Here is a 17,405-nt window from a genome sequence, read left to right on the forward strand (position 1 = left end):
TACTCATTCTCTGTATTTTTAATTTTATTTTTCATTTGTATTGTACAAAGTCACTTAATAAACCTGTGATGATATCAAGGACTGCACTGGCTTCACTATGGAAATGGTTTTTATGCGTGGATCAAGTCATTTTGAACTGATGGTCACAACTTCACATTGCACTATTTCACGTCAATCTGCAGGATTTGATACAGGATTACAGGATTTGATGTAATGGTGCATTTTACCTTATTACCACTAGATGGCGCTACGTGGACAAACGCACTCTGAACATTGGCAGGAATGTCAATTTACCCTTTTCTATAGCCATTTATGTTTATATAGAGACAGTTTTTTAATGACCATGTGGTGAAAATGGTTGGGTTTGTTCGTCAGCTGTTGTCATACTGGTCAAGTTAGGAAAACAAATGAGATCTTTGATGTCTTCCGGCCTGAAATGCTGCTGAAGAACCTGTGAGGATGAAATCAGCTGTTACCAAGACAGTCCCGCTGAAATGCCACATTTTTATAAAGTTTTTTATTCATTTATTGGGCTGCTTTTTGTCCATGTTGAGAGAAACCCACCTTGTTCCTCAAAGCTCCTTTTGCCCATTAGTCCCACAAAGGTTTGAAATCTGTGTCCTGGGGATGACAGAAAATAACTAATTTAAAAAAAAAAAAAACTCATGAATTTGCACTCAGCTGGCACGTTGGAAATTCTGTCATCATGCTTTTAAAACGTGTGAAAATGCCATTTTGGCTACGCTGATTAAAACATCCTGCCAAGAAGAAAAAAAAGTGATGCACGGGGAGGGAACTTACGTTTATGTGTCATCTGCGCTTTTGCTGCATGGGGGAAAAAAGCAAGAAATTTAATTCATCTGTGAATCTGAACGCAGTAAAAATCAGTGCACATGTTTAAATCAGTGGGATTAAATGAGCCTACCAGCTTTCTTCCCCATGAGACCGAGATACTGCCGTGGTCTTGGTTTTCTGACCATTCTCCTCAGAGTATCTTGAATTATTTCAGAACTTGGCCATTTGCTCTGCATGCAAACGTGTGTGTGTGTATGTGTGTGTGTGTGTGTGTGTGTGTGTGTGTGTGTGTGTGTGTGTGTGTGTGAGAGAGAGAGAGAGAGAGAGAGAAAGAGAGAGAGAGAGAGAGAGAGAGAGAGAGATTAAATAATTTAGCTGGATTCCCTTAATCAGAAAAAGTCCCCTATATTTACAAAGCGTCAATGTTAGTGCGTGGATCTATAGTGGATGTACATTCTGAAATTTAAGATTATTATATACATTTTCAGCACGTGTTACATGCAACATAGTAATTTCATAATAATTTCTTTAAAAAGCATCAGAGTTTCAGCTCATCCTAAAATTATTGCATGAACCTGTTGTTTCAGAGGAGAGTTTTTATCTTTGATGGTCTAAACGCTTTTCCAGAGACTGTTGGCAATAAAAACTATTGAAACTATTTTCAGTCATAAAATCTAAGATGTTGGTTCAACAAATATGGGCTCAATGTTGTTTTCTTACCTCCTCTATGTGTCCTCTCCAGTTGTCCCAGTCCTTCTCCTGGCAGAGGACATCCGTCAAGAGGAGCAGCGCTATGACAAGTTTAACTATCCTCATTGCAACGGTGCCACCGCGCGTAATGCCACCTTAATGTCTTTACATATAATGTTAAAACTGAAATCCGGTTAGTCGGGCTGTACGTACATGAACCAGTCTGTCAGAAGTGTGCACACCTCGCTCTGATGGATTATTAGTTTTCAAACGCGGACGGAGCGAACAGCAGCGCCGCTTCTGCGTCGACGCGACATTTCGCTGCCTTGCGCTCCGCTTTGCGCGCACTGCGCTTTTACGCACGGCTCGGGTGGAGGGGGTCCACGGTGTTCCCACTTCCCCAGTAATCATACTGAGTGCTGGGCTCCCAAGGGGCTTTGAGTGCTCGGCTCATTTGGTTGCCATATTTTAGTTATTGTGTGGCTCATGCTTTGCGCTCTTGAAGAGATCCGCACCGACAATGGGGCATCACGGAAAATAGCATAAAATAGCACATGGTGGGTTAGGATGTTGAGTTTCTCAACTTTTTTTTTTTTTTTTATTAAGAGTTACTTTAACACTTGATAGTGAACATGACCCAGCTCCTATGGGAATTAAAATAAACTGCAACAACCTCAGATTAAAACAATCAGCTCGTTACTGATTTGGAGTCAAAGCTGAAATATTTGCCAGTTTAACGGCAGACTCCCAGAGAAACCATTCAGCATATTAATCCAGCATCTTCTCACAGTAACAAGGTGAATCTCTCAAAGGAACTTTACTGTTTTATTCACTGTTGGCTTGTTATGGTTCACGTGCTGCTGGAATCAACCCTTCTTGCTTTGCTTCAAATTAACACACAGAAAGTTTGCTATATGTGCTTCATAAATGGAAGATTAAGTGATCACAGTTTCAATTAAACTTCATTTTCTCACCAGTTTAATTATTCCTGAAATGATGTAACAGCTCCAGATATCAAACATGCCCTGATGCCTTAATGTCCCTCACTGTCAGGCAGGCTTTCCTGAACTGGCCAAAAAATGCCGCCGCCTCGCTGGAATAAATGTCAGAAAAAAGGCAAACACGCAAAAGCAAGTGTGTGTCCTTATGAGACGACACGAGCTCATGTGTTTATTAAAAACTTTACCTGATCAACTCATAATTATTTGTTTCTTGGACCAGAGACTCCACGTCCACCAAGTCTTATGAATTCCTTGGCAAGGCTTTTCGATAGTAGTAAAAAAAACATGTGCAAAGACAGTTGGAGAGGTGGGAGACGGTGACAGTGTTGGCAGCGTTTTGCGTTTGTAAGCTTTTTGTTTCATCGGGGCCACCGTAGAGAGCACCACCACCACAGGAGGAAGTGGATTTTTGACAGCCTGGGTTCAGCAGTTAAAAGGTCCTGTGAGGCTGCAGAGGTGTGTCTGTTTGGTGGGACATGTCAGACAAGAGGCGCGTTAAAAATAAAATAAAATAAACTAACACTAAAAAACAACATTACAAAGCAATGCCCAGGCTCGGACTTTGTGTTTTTTGATGGTTCACCGTGGCAGACAGATAAAACTACGACATGGCTTCACTGTTTTGGAAGTTTGGGGTGTTTTGGCTCCTTGTTTTGGCGGTGGCGCATGTGACTCTGGTTACCGCCGCACCGGTGGAGGAGACCGCGAAAGGAGAGGAGGCTGACGGTGAAACCTCGGACGACACGATCAGTCTGAGGGCCAAGAAAGACGGGCTGTACCCGTCCCCGGAGCCCGGGGACCCCGCGCCGCCTTTCCGGGTCACCACCCTGGACGGGGAGTTCGAGTACCAGCCCGGAAAGCTGCGCGGCTCGCTGATAATCCACGCCTTCACCAACAAGTCGGGCTTCGTGGAGTGTTTGTGGGCCTCGGAGGCGTCCCGGACCGACCTGCTGCAGGACTTACCCCCCAGCGCCCATGTCCTGTTCCTGTCCCTGGACGACTCCGCGGTCACTGATGCGCTCTGGATGCGGGACCAGCTGCACCAGGTCGCCGCCCACGGGTGAGCGGGGGGCCGCCGTGGCACAGGCCGGGAAACACCCAGGCAGCCAGGCAGGAAGGCAGTATCGGCCGATATCAGCTCCAAAACTGAAACTAAAACTGTATACCACCCCCATACTGTGCAAGTAACGTTTGAACAAAGTCGACTGGACTTGAGAGTAGGATAAGAAGCTTCTTCAGTTCAGAACTGCAGAACAACTTCTTGGAGGAGAAGCGAAGCGTCTTCTGAAACCCTACTGTCAAGTCCAGTCGACTTTGTTCTAACCTTTCTTGCATATCATGACCTGGATGACTGAGAATCTCCACAGACACCCCCATATTATAAATTTACAGATAGGCCTATTTGGTCCATTTCAGACCTGGCATTTTGGTGAGTTTTTATGTCAGGAGTGTCTCCAGTTAGAAACAGAATTAGTTTTATTCATGATCTAATCCTCATAAAATAGTAAAATAGTTTTGTCTGAGGAGTTTGACTTGCTTTGGTTTTGCTGCATTTGTACCCAAAATCTTACAAATATCCAATATGAATAACATCAATTATGGATGTTTGCAAGATTTGAGAGCCAAAATATTCTAAGTGATATATCAGTGGTTCTCAAACTTTTTTGACTAATGTACCCCCTTTAAAATGTAGATTTCAGCCAAGTGCCCCCTTACCAGTACAAAAAAAGTAATAATAATAATAATGAAAAAAGCTGCATAAACAGGTGCACTCCAGCTCCATCAGTGTGTGAAACAGCAACTTGATACTGGGGAAATTTTATTTCTGTTTTTGCTTCTTTTTCACTTCCCTTTCCAGTAATATAATTTCCAACTGTATCACTGGAGAGGGAAGTGAAATAGTGTAGCAGTGATACAGTTTGAAGCGTCAAAGCGACAAATCCATTTTCTGTTTTTTTTTTTTTGGTCTTGGCTCATTTCGACCAAACATCTTCACTCGACGACCACAGCTGAAGATTTAAACCACACACACACACACACACACACACACACACACATTTGACACCTTTTGAAAACCCAGAGAGAAAACTGAAATGTGGTTTATCAAACTGACCTTCACATTTTTAACTATTACAGCACAGACTAATTATTTTAAGAATTATGCATGACTCAAATTTTCTAAATGAACATTTTTTTTTTAAAACTCTCCAACCCCCTGCAGTACTCCAATGTACCTCTAGGGGTAGGCGTACCCCCATTTGAGAACCACTGTAATTGATCATATCTGTATTTGATATTGGTGCTGGTATCGGTGCAGCCCTGGTGTCAGTCTCAAAAACCTGCAGGTGCATTGTTGGTAAAATGTGTAATGGCAGCCCTTTTCCCATCGTCTGTGTGCAGGAAGAAGGAGGTGCTGTCCCGGCTGCACTTCTGCCCCGTGCCGGCCTTCGCCCTCGGTAACTGGATCCCCGGGGTGCTTTATACCTGGGCTTGCGCGAGACGCAACTGCGGCCTGGCCCAGGTTGTCTTCACCTCTGAGGGTAAGAGGGAGTCTGTGTGCCGGTCCGCCTGTGAGGCCACAGTCTGTCCCACCCGGACTCAGGAATGAACCATTAATGTTGGAAATGTTAAAACTGATTTCTACAAGATTTTGGGGTAAAAATGAGCATGTTTTGTCATCCTAAATCACAACACAGGACCGCAGCAGAGAATTTCCCATCTCCCCAAATTCATATTCGCCCAGTTTGCCCAAATTAGACTCTGTTGCTGGGGATGGACACGTTTCCTTCCATAGGAAACAGTGAAATTCAAACTGTTTCCTGAACAGCAGCAAACAGCGCTCCATCCAGAGAAAGATCAACTCACCAACATTAGATCTGTTTCCACTTCCTTTCCTCGGTTTCCTTTAAAATAAACCATCACAGCTCAGCTGTTTTTTTTTTTTTAATGCAATAGGGAACTTAAGTCTAAAATATCCCTGTTGATTACAATCTTTAAACACCCGTGCTGGTTGAATTCTTCTGATGATAATAGCATTTTCTCCAAAAGCTGTTTCTATTACACAAAAATGCAAGTTTATCCCAGCAGGTGTGTTGGGTTTGAGCTAACACTGAGATTTGGAAAATGGTTAATTATCACCTTTTTTCCCCCCAAGTATAAGCAATCTTCTAAAATCATTTAAATATGCATCCAGAAGACAGTGAGAGCATAATGATAAATATAAAAAATGACTCAAATTATCTGTATTCTTACTTTAAAAAAAAAAAGAAAAAACATAAGAAATCTCAGTTTTTTGTCAGCTTCTTGTTATTTAGTTTTACAGTCATTTAAGAACATGTTTCTTAAAGCTCAGAGTAAGATTAGTACCATATGTATGATGTAATTTGGTGACTTTATTATTTAGAAAGAATAATAATGACATGATAGATAGATGCATGTTACATTCCACTCTTTTGTGGTCACCGGTGTTGTCTTTTCCCTCAGGGTGGAAGATGCCGGTGATCGTCAAGAGACTAGACGCCAGATATGATTGGCTGATGGTGCGTTGGGACGAGAAATCGCACCAGCTGGTCGACGCCGGAAACGGGTGTGACCCCTCCTCGACGGTGGCGGGCGCCGTGGCCTGGGTGTCCGAGGGCAACTGCTCCTTCTTCACTAAGGTCCGGTGAAATTCACAGCGGCAAATACATCAGAATATACAATAGACAATATTTTCTGCTGCTGTAGATGGATTTCAGATGGTTTTACTCACAGCAAGCGCCACTGTAATGGAAACCAAACTTTTTTTTTTTTTTTTTTTTTAACTTTTCTGGGCTGAAAAACAGCATCAAAAACAGCAGGGAGGGTTGAAATAGTTTTTGCTCCTTGTTCCAAAGCAGAGGGCAGACTGCAAAGTGAGTTCCCAAAGCCAGAAATCCCAGCAGCGGGCAAAGTGGTGGTTGAGTCACTGGTATCGATCAACACCCCCTGTCAGCCCCCACAGATGTATTTTAATCATTTTATGCTACGGGGCAGTAAAAATCTCACGAATTGCCCCTTTAACTTACTTGCTCTCCAATGCAGTCAAAGTGTAAGTTGTATAATTTAACAGCTGAATATGAAAAAAGCCATCCACCTCTAGACACCTTGTTTGGCGTCACACATCCAAAATCGGCGCTCAGTGTCGTCACGCATCGCTGTTCCTCCCTGCAGGTGCAGAACATGGCCAAGTCCAACGCCTCCGGTGTCCTTGTGTACGCCCTCCCCGGCAACCCGATCCAGGATATGAACTGTGAGGGGGACGAGTGCGACTCACCGCTGGGCATCCCTGCTTCCATGGTGCACCTGGAGCCCGCGGTCGCCCAGGCGCTCCGGTAAGACCCAGACTCAGCAGGGATTAGAGGCGTATTTATCACTCTGATACCTTAATGTCCTGGAATATGGATTAAGTGTTCTCACCGAAGGTTAAAGCGGTAACCGACGACATTTTCAGATAAATGAACGCCTGTTTTGTTGTGTCTAATTGTGTCGCTCATGTGAGCCTGTAACTATAAATATCTTTTACTGCTGTGCATCTTGGTAGTTTTATAGAAGAGGGTAGACTAAATATTACACTGGGGAACTTTTCAAAGGGGAAAAAATAATTTGTTTTTCTCACTTCTCATTAAAAATATTGTCATGATGCTCCTGAACAAGGCACGTGCACTTTCTCAGCTCCACCTGTGCAGTCTAATCAGTGCAACAGCTCTGCCATGAATTCTACCTGTTAACAAAGTTTATGGTGTTAATTTTTTGTTGACATTGTGGAGAATGTGTCAGTTTAATTCTGTGTTTATTATTGAGTTTGTAGTTTGCAAAGGGCTTGTACAGGACTACCTTATATTGAGAGGTGTTTCTAATTTTTTGTCCTTCTTATTCATTTACGCTGATGAGGACAGAATATTGGAAACAGTCCAATATGTAAAGTGTTGTTTCAGGTTTTATTTTGTTGTTTGCATTTATTACATTTATGATCTATTCACAGCTATAATACGTCATGATGTCATGATTTGTTCAGCGAGGACTTCAGTTACCTACTGCCTATTTAAAAGCTCCATAATTTGTTTTAATTTTGCACATTTTTTAAGAGTATCTGTTGATTGTTTCCAAATGCTTGCCATAAATTTATGTTGTGAAACTTCTCTTTCGTTTCCAGGTTTGACCAGCGGGTCAACGTGTCCTTCCAGAGAACTCCGTCCCCAAACCTCTTCATCGGTATCGACCAGCAGGGGGCGCTGGCTGAGATGGGCTTGTTCCTCTACCCCACGTTCAAGTTCATCAACTGGCAGGCACAGTGGTAAGAAGTCTGCTGAAAAAACTGTCCAGAATCTATAATGTAATAAATGAGACACTGTGGGTTGGCCATATTGTTTTAATACATTTACTTAAAGCTAACCTAACCCTAAGAACCAATATAAACACCAGAAAATAAAGGAACTTGAACTTGAAACATTTTCCGAATAGAAGAATCATTGTGTCTTTTATTTCTTTTAAATATCGCACAAGTCTGACTCTACCAGCTGTGACAGTCCTGTTTGTTTGTACACAGTTCTCCTCTCGGCTCATTATTTTTTTGGTATTTATGATGACTATATCTTGGTTCCCGTTTTAGGTTTGACTTCTATAATTCGCTGCAGACCAGACTGCGGAGCCCTGCCCAAGTGGTTTCTGTTTTCGATAAGGTCCAGATGCAGGGCGACCGAGGAGCGGTGGCTACAGTGGACCTGCCACCAGGTACATTTATCAATAATATGTAATATATGTACGGTTTTACAGGCTAATATGGATACTGATGTGTTTAGACTGAAGTTGCTGCAGATATTTTGTGTCAATATTCAATGCCTTCAATTTTGACCATTTTCATGCCAAAAAATAACATGTGTCCAGTGTTTCTCCCTAGAATTTCATTCCTTTCAGGGTGGGAAGGCCCCTGAAACGGCATTTAGACCATCACAGGACACTAAACCTTAAATTCTGTTTGGGGTAAGCACCTCTCAGGCAGGGTGACCCATCACATCTGTTTAATGGCACGGAAACTCTGGGATGTGTTAGAGTTTTAAATGAAGAATTAAATGAACAAAAATATGATTGAAATATAGCCGCAAGTGGCAAAACGCAGGGTCCAAGCAGCTTATTGAGCTTTGCTGAGGCTCAGTAACTTCTGGATGCTTATTGAAGACTTTAGTAATTCTGAAATTTTGTGATTGCGAGCTTCAGTAGAGAAACGATGGGAACTCTCAGGATTTAAATCACAGTGTCGGCCCACATGTAGCACGGTTGAAATTTAGAAAATTAGGCGAGATAAAACTGACGGTGTTCGTGGGGATGTCTTGAAGCCAGGACGTGTGTGTCCTGAGGTGAGGTGACTGAGCCACTGAGGACGTGGTTTGTCATGAAATGTCTAGAAAGTTAGATCGGTTGTGATGAGCCACACACACTTTAATCAGTCAGTACCAAATTTCATACATCGACTGACCCTAGATTGTGCAAACTGAAATTCTTTACAACTTTACAACTAAACATTTTTTAGGTTTTAGGTTTTATGTTGACATCTCAGTGTTTTCATGAGTTATTGCAAATTCTTGAAAATTAGCTATTGAGATTAAAAAATATTTTGCCTCATATGATCAAGATGGATTGACATGTTGAAAATTCTTAAGCAACTCAGAATCGGCAAAGATGCAGAGGACTTGAGAGATTAAAATGATGAAAGAATATTTGATCCTAGGCCAAGCCATTTTCCAGATAATTGAGAAAACACGAATTTGGTTATAACAGCGCCACCTTGTGGTCAGTGAGTATCGTGTTTGCTCTCCAGACACTTGTAGCGGAAAAAAGTTAGAAGAAAGAAAGAATGAGAACAAAAACAATAGGGCTCCAGGCAGGTTCACTGCTTGGACCCCTAATAATGAAATGAATTAAAAAAAAATGGAAACAAACCTAAAGTTTATTGTTTAGGAGGCCGTTTTCATCCAAAGCGCCATACAGTCCCATAAGTGCAAACATTTGTAACATGGATGTGGACAGGGAAGTGTTAGTGTCATGTTGCTCTCATCTTTTAGAAATTTTCTGAGCTGAAAAAACATCCGAATAGTATTTTAGGCCATGGCAGTGCTCCGTCTTTGCTGTGGAAAGTCCACAGTGGGGGCCAGGAGTTCAGTTTTCTAACACACATCGTAATGCAGCGTGAGGAGATGCATCACATGCCAGCAACCAGGTGGAGCTTTTTTAACGCTGTCACCGTTTGCACGCGGCTGCTTGCAGACTTCCTGGACTTTGACACGCTGGAGCTGGACGCCTCCCTGTCCTGTCCCGGCAGGAGAGACCTGTCCTGCGCTCACTGGGATCACACGGTGCAGCTGTTCGTCTGCTGCGACCACTTCAGCCCGTACTGCAACGTGGAGCTGGGACGCTGGATCACCGCCTTCCGCAGGTACTCGGCCGCCGTGGAAGACATTGTTGTTGTTTTTTTTTAGTAAAACATGGCATCCGTGGTGATTGCACACGACTCTGGACTCATTGCAGGATCTTTTAATAAATCACAGCTGGCTTCTTCAGGGCCTTACTCTCTAAAGGCAGCATATTTGTCACCTAATTTAGACACTTATTAATTCAGTAATTACAAGGGACAGTGCAGTAAAGTCACCAGTTTACACTGATTTGTGTGTGTGCTGCAGTCTCCAAAGTTTAATAAAAGCCCCAAATAGCCGTTAGTGTCTTCCTGAAACCTATTTCAAGCCTGCAGCATCCTGTTAACATTTCTCCGAGGTATATTTTATTTATCCTCCTGAGACCCAGCCTTTTCAATTATGTGCTCTGTAGTGGACATCAATTGATCGTCCATATCCTTTTACTCATTAGAGATACCCTATCAAGTCCTGGTGTACTGTACAGAGGACATCCAGGACTTTCCAATGATATCTCATGTGATAAGGTGGAAACACCCACTTTCTATTGAGCCAAAATGGCAGCTGCAGAAAAACGCACATGTCGTGAAAAAAGAAACAGGAAGTCAACCTGTGATGTTTGTTCCTTCTGTCTGTTTGTGTTTGTTTGATTGCTGTGTTTTGTAAAGCGTCCTTGGGTATTTTGAAAGGCGCTATATAAATCGAAGTTATTATTATTATTATTATTATTATTATTGTTATTTAAATATTGTTTAGCTATTGTTTTTTACTTAGGAAAATTATATTTTTTCTTGTTAATGGCATTGATTGTCTGTAATTGATTATCTGTGGTTAATTGATTGTTTTTTTAATTTAAATTTAAAATTAAATTATCTGTTTTTTACAGTAAAATCCACTACAGTGGACGTACTGTAAAATCTAAAATCAAAATATTTTTGTGAAATTCTAAATTGTGAGTTGTTGTTTTAACTCTAAATAGACAAGAAATCACAAAAAAAGTTAAATTGGAAGAGACTTTTTTTCCTCGGGTCTCAGGAGGATATTTATGTATTATATGTTTTTTTTGGCAGAGGCATTGGGCGCTGGCTGACAGACGTGTCGCCCCTCCTGCCGCTGCTGAACAGCGGCCGCTGCACCTTCACCATGAAGACGGTGCCCTGGGCGATGCCCTGGATCGTCTCCCTCAACGTGCGCTTCAGCGACGCCAACCAGACCAGTAAGAGTCACACACACACACACACACACACACACACACACACATACACACACACAACTAATGTCTGATGAGCTGAGCTGGTACTGTTGCTTGTGATATGTTGTGTGTGTGTGTGTGTCAGCTGAGTGGCTGCTGTGTGTGTGTTACTGTATTTTTTTTTTTTTTTCATGTGAAAATTGGTGACAGAAGTAATGGCAGCTGTGGCTTTGGGACAGCAATTTCACAACAGAGAGGAAACTGGACACGCAAAATATGTAACCGCCCGCTGTGAGAATGGAGAGATTGGACTGAAATAACACCGTCCCCGAGCAATTTCAAATCATTTTCTCTCATTTGAAGATAGCACCATTTTTTTTTTTTTTTTCCAAAGAGGAGGACAGGAACAGTCTGTCTGTAAATAGCGGCTGGAAGATATGTGGGCATTCGGCTGCACTGTGGCACAGAAAAAAGGGAAATGGGAATTCATCGGAAAAAAAATTTTGATTCCTCTTCCTCGTGATGCGTCCAGGCCGAGTCGTTACGCTGCAGAAAATGATCCGGGTGAAAAAAGAAAAAGAGAGGAGAAGAACACTTGAATTAGAAAACAAGAACTCAGTCAGTAAATGACTTGATATGTATGTCTTATCGCATTTAATGACCCACATTCATGTTTTTTCAAATCATTTTACTGTGTGTGTGTGTGTGTGTGTGTGTGTGTGTGTGTGTGTGTGTGTGGTGGAGTTTGCAAGTATAATTGTCTGTTGAAATTATTTGAAAGACTTCATTAGACGATTTGTAGTATTTCCTACTTCACCAATAGACTTCTAAATATTTATCCACGTTATTTTAGTGTTTTTACCCCTCCTCCCCCAACACACACACACACACACACACACACCGGCTTGCCCCGCCCCACCTCTTTCTTTGTCTCTCTCCCTGTGTGTGTGTGTCTGCTCTGTTGATTTTCTTCATCAGCAGTGTGTTTTTTTTTTTTTTTTTTTTTTTTTTTTACACATGTCGATTCCATTTTCACAATAGCAGGTTATTGATATTAATGACAAACCGAAAAAGATTGAAACCAAGATTGATGTGAAACCCTGGCACAATTGTGAAACCCTGAGTGGGTCGAATTATACTTGGCCAGCTGTTACAGTTTTTCTCGATTGCTGAGACACATTTCTCGAAGGTTGCTCTCCTTTTCTCTAAACTGTGAACACAAAACCCAATTTTCAAGCTACATTCACAAAACCTCAGACTCCTCTTGCAAAACCAAACTTTCACCTCAAAACAGTTCAATCTGTGCTCAAAACTGAACTATGTTCAATCAAAATTAAAAACACTACTGAGCAGTCACTGCATAAACACTACATAGAAAAATAGAAAACACAGTGCTCAGGACATGAAGCTGTACAAATAAATGTTTATTGTTCACTGTAGGCTAAATGCATGTCGCTAAACAAAAAACCTGTGCATTTAGCACTTGTACATAGTAAAAAAAAAAAAAAGTACAAAAAACAGAAATCTTGTGCATTTACACGTAGCACTTGCACAGTACAAAAACAAACAGAAATCTTGTGCATTTAGCACTTGTATACAGTAAGCCTACGTAAAAATAAAGTACAAAAATATACAAATGAGAAGTGCATTACTCAGCCACAGCATCATTTCTCCGTACTGGGTCGACCTCCTCGACCTCCTCGACCTCCTCTCACACAAACTCCTCCTCTCAGATTTCTATCCATTGTAGGGCCTCACAAAGCAGTGCTCTCTGAACTGGCTTATATATGTTCCCTCACATCATTAGCCACAAGTGTGATCAATTTTGAGCTGTTGTGTTCAACCAGTGACACCAGTGCTTTACTTGTGTTTGACTTTTGCCACCAGTGCTCACCATTATGCAACACAGGTGCATCACAATGAAAATGTGTTGGTAAGTTGTGTCTAAACAGGTGAAAAGTGCTTATGGTTTTGCCAAAAGAGTGACTGATTGGTGCAATAGGGTTTAGTGTTTTAGCAATTGAGAAAAACTGTAATATACCTGGGCGAGGTGCTTAAGCCTATCGTGTGTGGGAAAAACTGCATTTTCACACTCATTTTTAATGCTCAAACAGTTAATTCATTAATTGACTGACTGAAAATCCCTCTGGCCCACAGGTGATCATCCTGCGAACAAGCTCCGCCCCTTCACGGTGATGCCACTGTACAGCGGGGGCACCTTCGACAAGAACTACAACAAGAGATACCGTCCAGTCAAATTCTCCGTCCCGGCCTCAACCAAGCAGGTGAAGGGAGCGGGCGCTGAGGTCATGTGACACGGCGGGAGGGGACGCCGCACTGTGCTTTTTGTTAAATTAAACCGCCGGCTGTTTCTCAGGTGGAGCTCTTCGCCGTCATCACGGGCCACGGCAGCGACAACAACCGCTGCGGGGAATTTTGTGTCACGTCCCACCACTTCCTGATCAACGCCGTCTACAACAACACGCGCATATTTGACTCTGCAGGTGAGGAAAACAGGATTTACTAATCTTATAGTCCAATAATTTTAGGCCAAAATTGGGGTCAACCTAGGACAAATTGCAAGAGAAGCAAACTCAACTGATTTTGTATCCTCAGTTTGTCCTGAGTCCCATTGGTGGAAAGTTTTGAAAATCACCTATTTATGACCACATATTACCAAAAAACACTGTTTTTAACACACAGGGGAAAGGAGTTCAAAATTTTACTTTCAGATATCACTATAAAAATTCACAAGTTGATTACACACACAAAGACAAGAAAAAAAGTCAAATACAAGTTCTTTGAATTATTCTGTTTACACATGCATATCACACATTATCTGATTTGATATGCGCTAATAAGGAATATAAGGAATAAATACCAGAGGAGACATTTAAACAGTGAATTAAAAGGTTACTATATATATAGTAACCTTGAATTAAAAGGTTACTATATAACAGTGAATTAAAAGGTTCTGGCATTTATTCCTTATTTTTATTTCTTATATATAGCACATATCAAATCAGTCACTTTAATATTTATGTAATGAGCTCAATCTTAACTTTATGCTTACATCTGACAAATAGTCGTGCGAAGTTGGACTTAAGGGTGTTTCCATGGTTACTGTACGTGCCGTGTCTGTCCGGCAAGCCTCAAAGGTAAAGACGAAGCGGACTGGGTTCATTTGTGTGTTTGTGATGCACAAATCAAACGAACCTCCAAGCAGAGACGACCTCATGGTTCACCTTTTTGGGACGTGTGGTATGTTTATTCCTAAAATTTGCTGAGTCAGTGGAGTCCACCTGAGGAGTGTGAAAAGACCTTTATTCCTCACTTGCAGCTCTCTTGTCCTGTCTACTTCAGAGTGCCTCCTCTTCCTGAGTGTCATATTGTCTTATGTTTTTTTTTTTGGTTTGGGACCGTCAGGGTCACCTCTGGGCTGCACCATGCGGGTGAAAGAGGGCGCCGTGCCCAATGAGTACGGCACGTGGCTGTACGGGCGAGGAGGCTGGTGTGACGGACTGCAGGTCGACCCCTGGACGATCGATATCACCAGACAGGTCTGTCCCTCTACCCAAAACACCTTTTTATGATTACTGTCATTATTATTCATGCTTAACAGCCATTTTCTTGTTATAGTTAGATGTATTCTTGTGCTTAAAATGAATGAGGATTGAATAAATTGTCATTGAGTGATGCTCGCTTCACTTTCGTAACCAAAACTGCTCCTGCCAACCTGGACGCCCTCTTCTAGGTTTAGATCTTTGCTTGTTTCGTATAAAAATCTCATAAAAGCATCTGCCAAAGGTGAATTGAATTGAACTGAACAATGTCAGACAACCGTGCGTTTCACCTTCCATCACACCGATGTCAGATACATTACGGCGGAAATGTATGCTTTATCATTTCTGATGAGTTGCTGCTGCATTAATCCTTTGCAGACACTTATATGTATACAATGCATAACAGCAGGCCCAGTAAGGCAGCTCTGGTGGTCAAGCCAGATATTTATAGATCCCATTTTAAAGCAAAAGATGTTGACCAAAGTGTTGTTGAGAAGTTATGTGCTTTTTAAAATTCAGCTGCTCTGAGAGAATAGATGCACTGAAACTACCAAGAACACAATAATTAGGTTGATATCGACCAAACTGAGTTCACTTTTTTGCGTCAAACTCACACACACACACACACACACACACACAGGGTTACTGAAGACAAGGATAGACACCAGTGAGCCACCGTCTCTGCAACAGATTTACAAGAACAGTAATTTGCAATCAAGCTCATGGTAAAGCACTGGAATAAAATAAAGTCATTAAGAGTCGAGGAGGGTCTGATTATTCTCAAGTGTTGTTGACCAGAAAGGGTCTGACTTGAATCATGTTCCTAAAATTTCCTCAGTACTCAAGAACTTGAGTTTCATGTTCCAAAATATGATTATACGTCAGACCCAACTTTAAAACAAGTTACTGCACCGAACTCACAAAATATTAGAGGCGTGTTCCTGTGATTTCAGTTGCAGCCCATTTTGCACAATGCACATCTCAGCCGCCTCAAACCCTACAAATCCCCCTGACTCTCTTTATCTAAATGTTCTTCTTTGTGACTGTTTTGGATTTAAAAAGGGAAGTCAAGCAGGGACCTGAAATCATCTCATCAGTTTACTTGATGAAATGAGGAAACGTCACTCTTCATTTTGTGTGTTTTGGAGTGCAAATGTGAAGCAGTGTTTGCCTAAAAGTGAGAGAATCAAGTTTGTGCGTAGCAGGTTGCTGGTTTGAATCCCTGCACCTGCTGGGAAATGGGAAACGCTCTTCCATTCATCAATAGCAGTCATCATCCTGCATGCCCTTAAGCAAGGCACTACACTTTTGTCTGCTTCAGTGGAGCTGCTCAGTAGCAGTCAGAGGCCGTTTTTTAAATGCATTAATTTTATGTTTACTCAAGTGCATTTTTGCTGAGGATTTGTACTAATCCGTGATTAGTTTCCAAGATTTCTCCTGTTTTTTCCCATTTGGGCTTTTGGAGTTTTACCCACTGTGAGGGTTCAGGTCAGGTGCTTTCATTTTGTTTTGTACAGAGTTTGAGCCTGTAAGGCCTTTTGAGACCGTAACTGTAAACAAACTTGAACATAAATTCAATCTAGTTTGAACTCTGCCCCTTCATTATTTTACAAGCGTGTGTGAAAGATCATATCTGGCAGTGTTCGCTTTTCAGAAAAATAACTCTACTGAGCTATTTTTAGTGTTTACATAAGTGGAGTTTTACAAACCCCCCTAACCTTAACCCTCACGTCGTTATTGTTAGTAATAATGTCACCTGGCCTTGACCGATGATGATCTCTCTCTCTTATCTTCCTCCAGCTGGACATGTCCGGGTCTGAAGCCAACACTCTGCTGTACTTCGGCTTGTATGAGGGACGGGATCCCAACCCGACACAGGACCCCGGCTACATCATCATGACCTCGTTTCTCGTCTTCTACAAATAACACCACTCTTGACAATCGTTTTTTTTTTTTTTTTTTCCAATGAAGATGTAAATGAATGTGATTGATGTTGAATGTTGTGCAAGTCTAAATAAAATCTCTATTTTCCCACTTTTTTTGTGCCGAGTTTCTCATACTTCTGGCATAAAACAGGAGGTAACTGTCGGGCTTGTAAATGATATAAAGGGCAGCGAGGCAGCTTGAGAGCAAAATATCACATGCCGTGCTCGCCCACCATGTCCATTTACATCGCTCAAGATGTTACCCGCAAGAAGCCTTGGAGATAAGTATGCACTCCATGCTCATTTTATCCCTGAAGTCAAAGATAGTGCATTGTTGTGAGATCCTCCTCTCCTTACTAATTACATGTAATTATGTCTGGCATGCAACTTGAGGTTGAAGGAAGTGCCACTTGGTCACAGTTCCTCTGGCAGTGAGTCATCTGCTCGGTTACCGTCTTGAGGGAGGTCGTTCCTCCTCAGAAACAACTTCTACTGACACAAGATCAACCTCTTGAGGGCTATTTTTTTTTTTGTCCAAGAACAACACTGGTAAACTAATCTGCATGAGAAATATTGCAGGGGCTTCGCCGTGCAGAATGCCAAACCAAAAATGCAACAAAATGCAACTTCTGGTTTGGATTATATGTGCGATGATTCATTGACAGCATTCAAAATCAACAAATCATTTCTTGCTTTGGTCTATTCGATCTTTAATGACATTATGAAGTATTAAAAACAAATGCACATTACAAAAAAAAAATGAACTTTAAAAAATACATTATTACATTATACAAAAGGGTTACTTCTCTGAATAG

At 41.7% G+C, this 17,405-nt stretch overlaps 2 protein-coding genes across 2 annotated transcripts; one reads left to right on the forward strand and one right to left on the reverse strand.

The window, feature by feature from the left end:
• Nucleotides 1-208: 208 nt before the first annotated feature.
• On the reverse strand, nucleotides 209-1,728 carry LOC115373407 (protachykinin). The gene is made up of 5 exons (XM_030071783.1): nucleotides 1,516-1,728; nucleotides 926-1,025; nucleotides 802-825; nucleotides 565-621; nucleotides 209-451 (listed from the first exon to the last, which is right to left on the reverse strand). Exons 1-5 carry the CDS (start codon nucleotides 1,609-1,611, stop codon nucleotides 396-398), a joined length of 333 nt encoding a protein of 110 aa, XP_029927643.1. The 5' UTR covers nucleotides 1,612-1,728; the 3' UTR covers nucleotides 209-395.
• A 1,165-nt stretch (nucleotides 1,729-2,893) lies between these two features.
• On the forward strand, nucleotides 2,894-16,693 carry LOC115374535 (uncharacterized). The gene is made up of 12 exons (XM_030073509.1): nucleotides 2,894-3,546; nucleotides 4,887-5,026; nucleotides 5,970-6,145; nucleotides 6,678-6,838; nucleotides 7,660-7,800; nucleotides 8,116-8,237; nucleotides 9,768-9,936; nucleotides 10,981-11,126; nucleotides 13,260-13,387; nucleotides 13,480-13,606; nucleotides 14,529-14,662; nucleotides 16,466-16,693. The coding sequence occupies exons 1-12, from the start codon at nucleotides 3,095-3,097 to the stop codon at nucleotides 16,589-16,591; spliced, it is 2,022 nt and encodes a 673-aa protein (XP_029929369.1). The 5' UTR covers nucleotides 2,894-3,094; the 3' UTR covers nucleotides 16,592-16,693.
• Nucleotides 16,694-17,405: the final 712 nt, after the last annotated feature.

Source organism: Myripristis murdjan, chromosome 16 (genome assembly GCF_902150065.1).
Source record: "Myripristis murdjan chromosome 16, fMyrMur1.1, whole genome shotgun sequence".
NCBI classification, from domain to species: Eukaryota; Metazoa; Chordata; class Actinopteri; order Holocentriformes; family Holocentridae; genus Myripristis; species Myripristis murdjan.

Coding starts and splice junctions, on each gene's coding strand:
- LOC115373407 (XM_030071783.1), bottom strand. CDS start 1,611: ATGAGGATAGTTAAACTTGTCATAGCGCTGCTCCTCTTGACGGATGTC. Junction 1,026..1,515: donor GGAGAGGACACATAGAGGAG/GTAAGAAAACAA, acceptor GTTTGCATGCAG/AGCAAATGGCCAAGTTCTGA. Junction 826..925: donor TCTCATGGGGAAGAAAGCTG/GTAGGCTCATTT, acceptor TCCCCCATGCAG/CAAAAGCGCAGATGACACAT.
- LOC115374535 (XM_030073509.1), top strand. CDS start 3,095: ATGGCTTCACTGTTTTGGAAGTTTGGGGTGTTTTGGCTCCTTGTTTTG. Junction 6,146..6,677: donor ACTGCTCCTTCTTCACTAAG/GTCCGGTGAAAT, acceptor TCCTCCCTGCAG/GTGCAGAACATGGCCAAGTC. Junction 7,801..8,115: donor ATCAACTGGCAGGCACAGTG/GTAAGAAGTCTG, acceptor TTCCCGTTTTAG/GTTTGACTTCTATAATTCGC.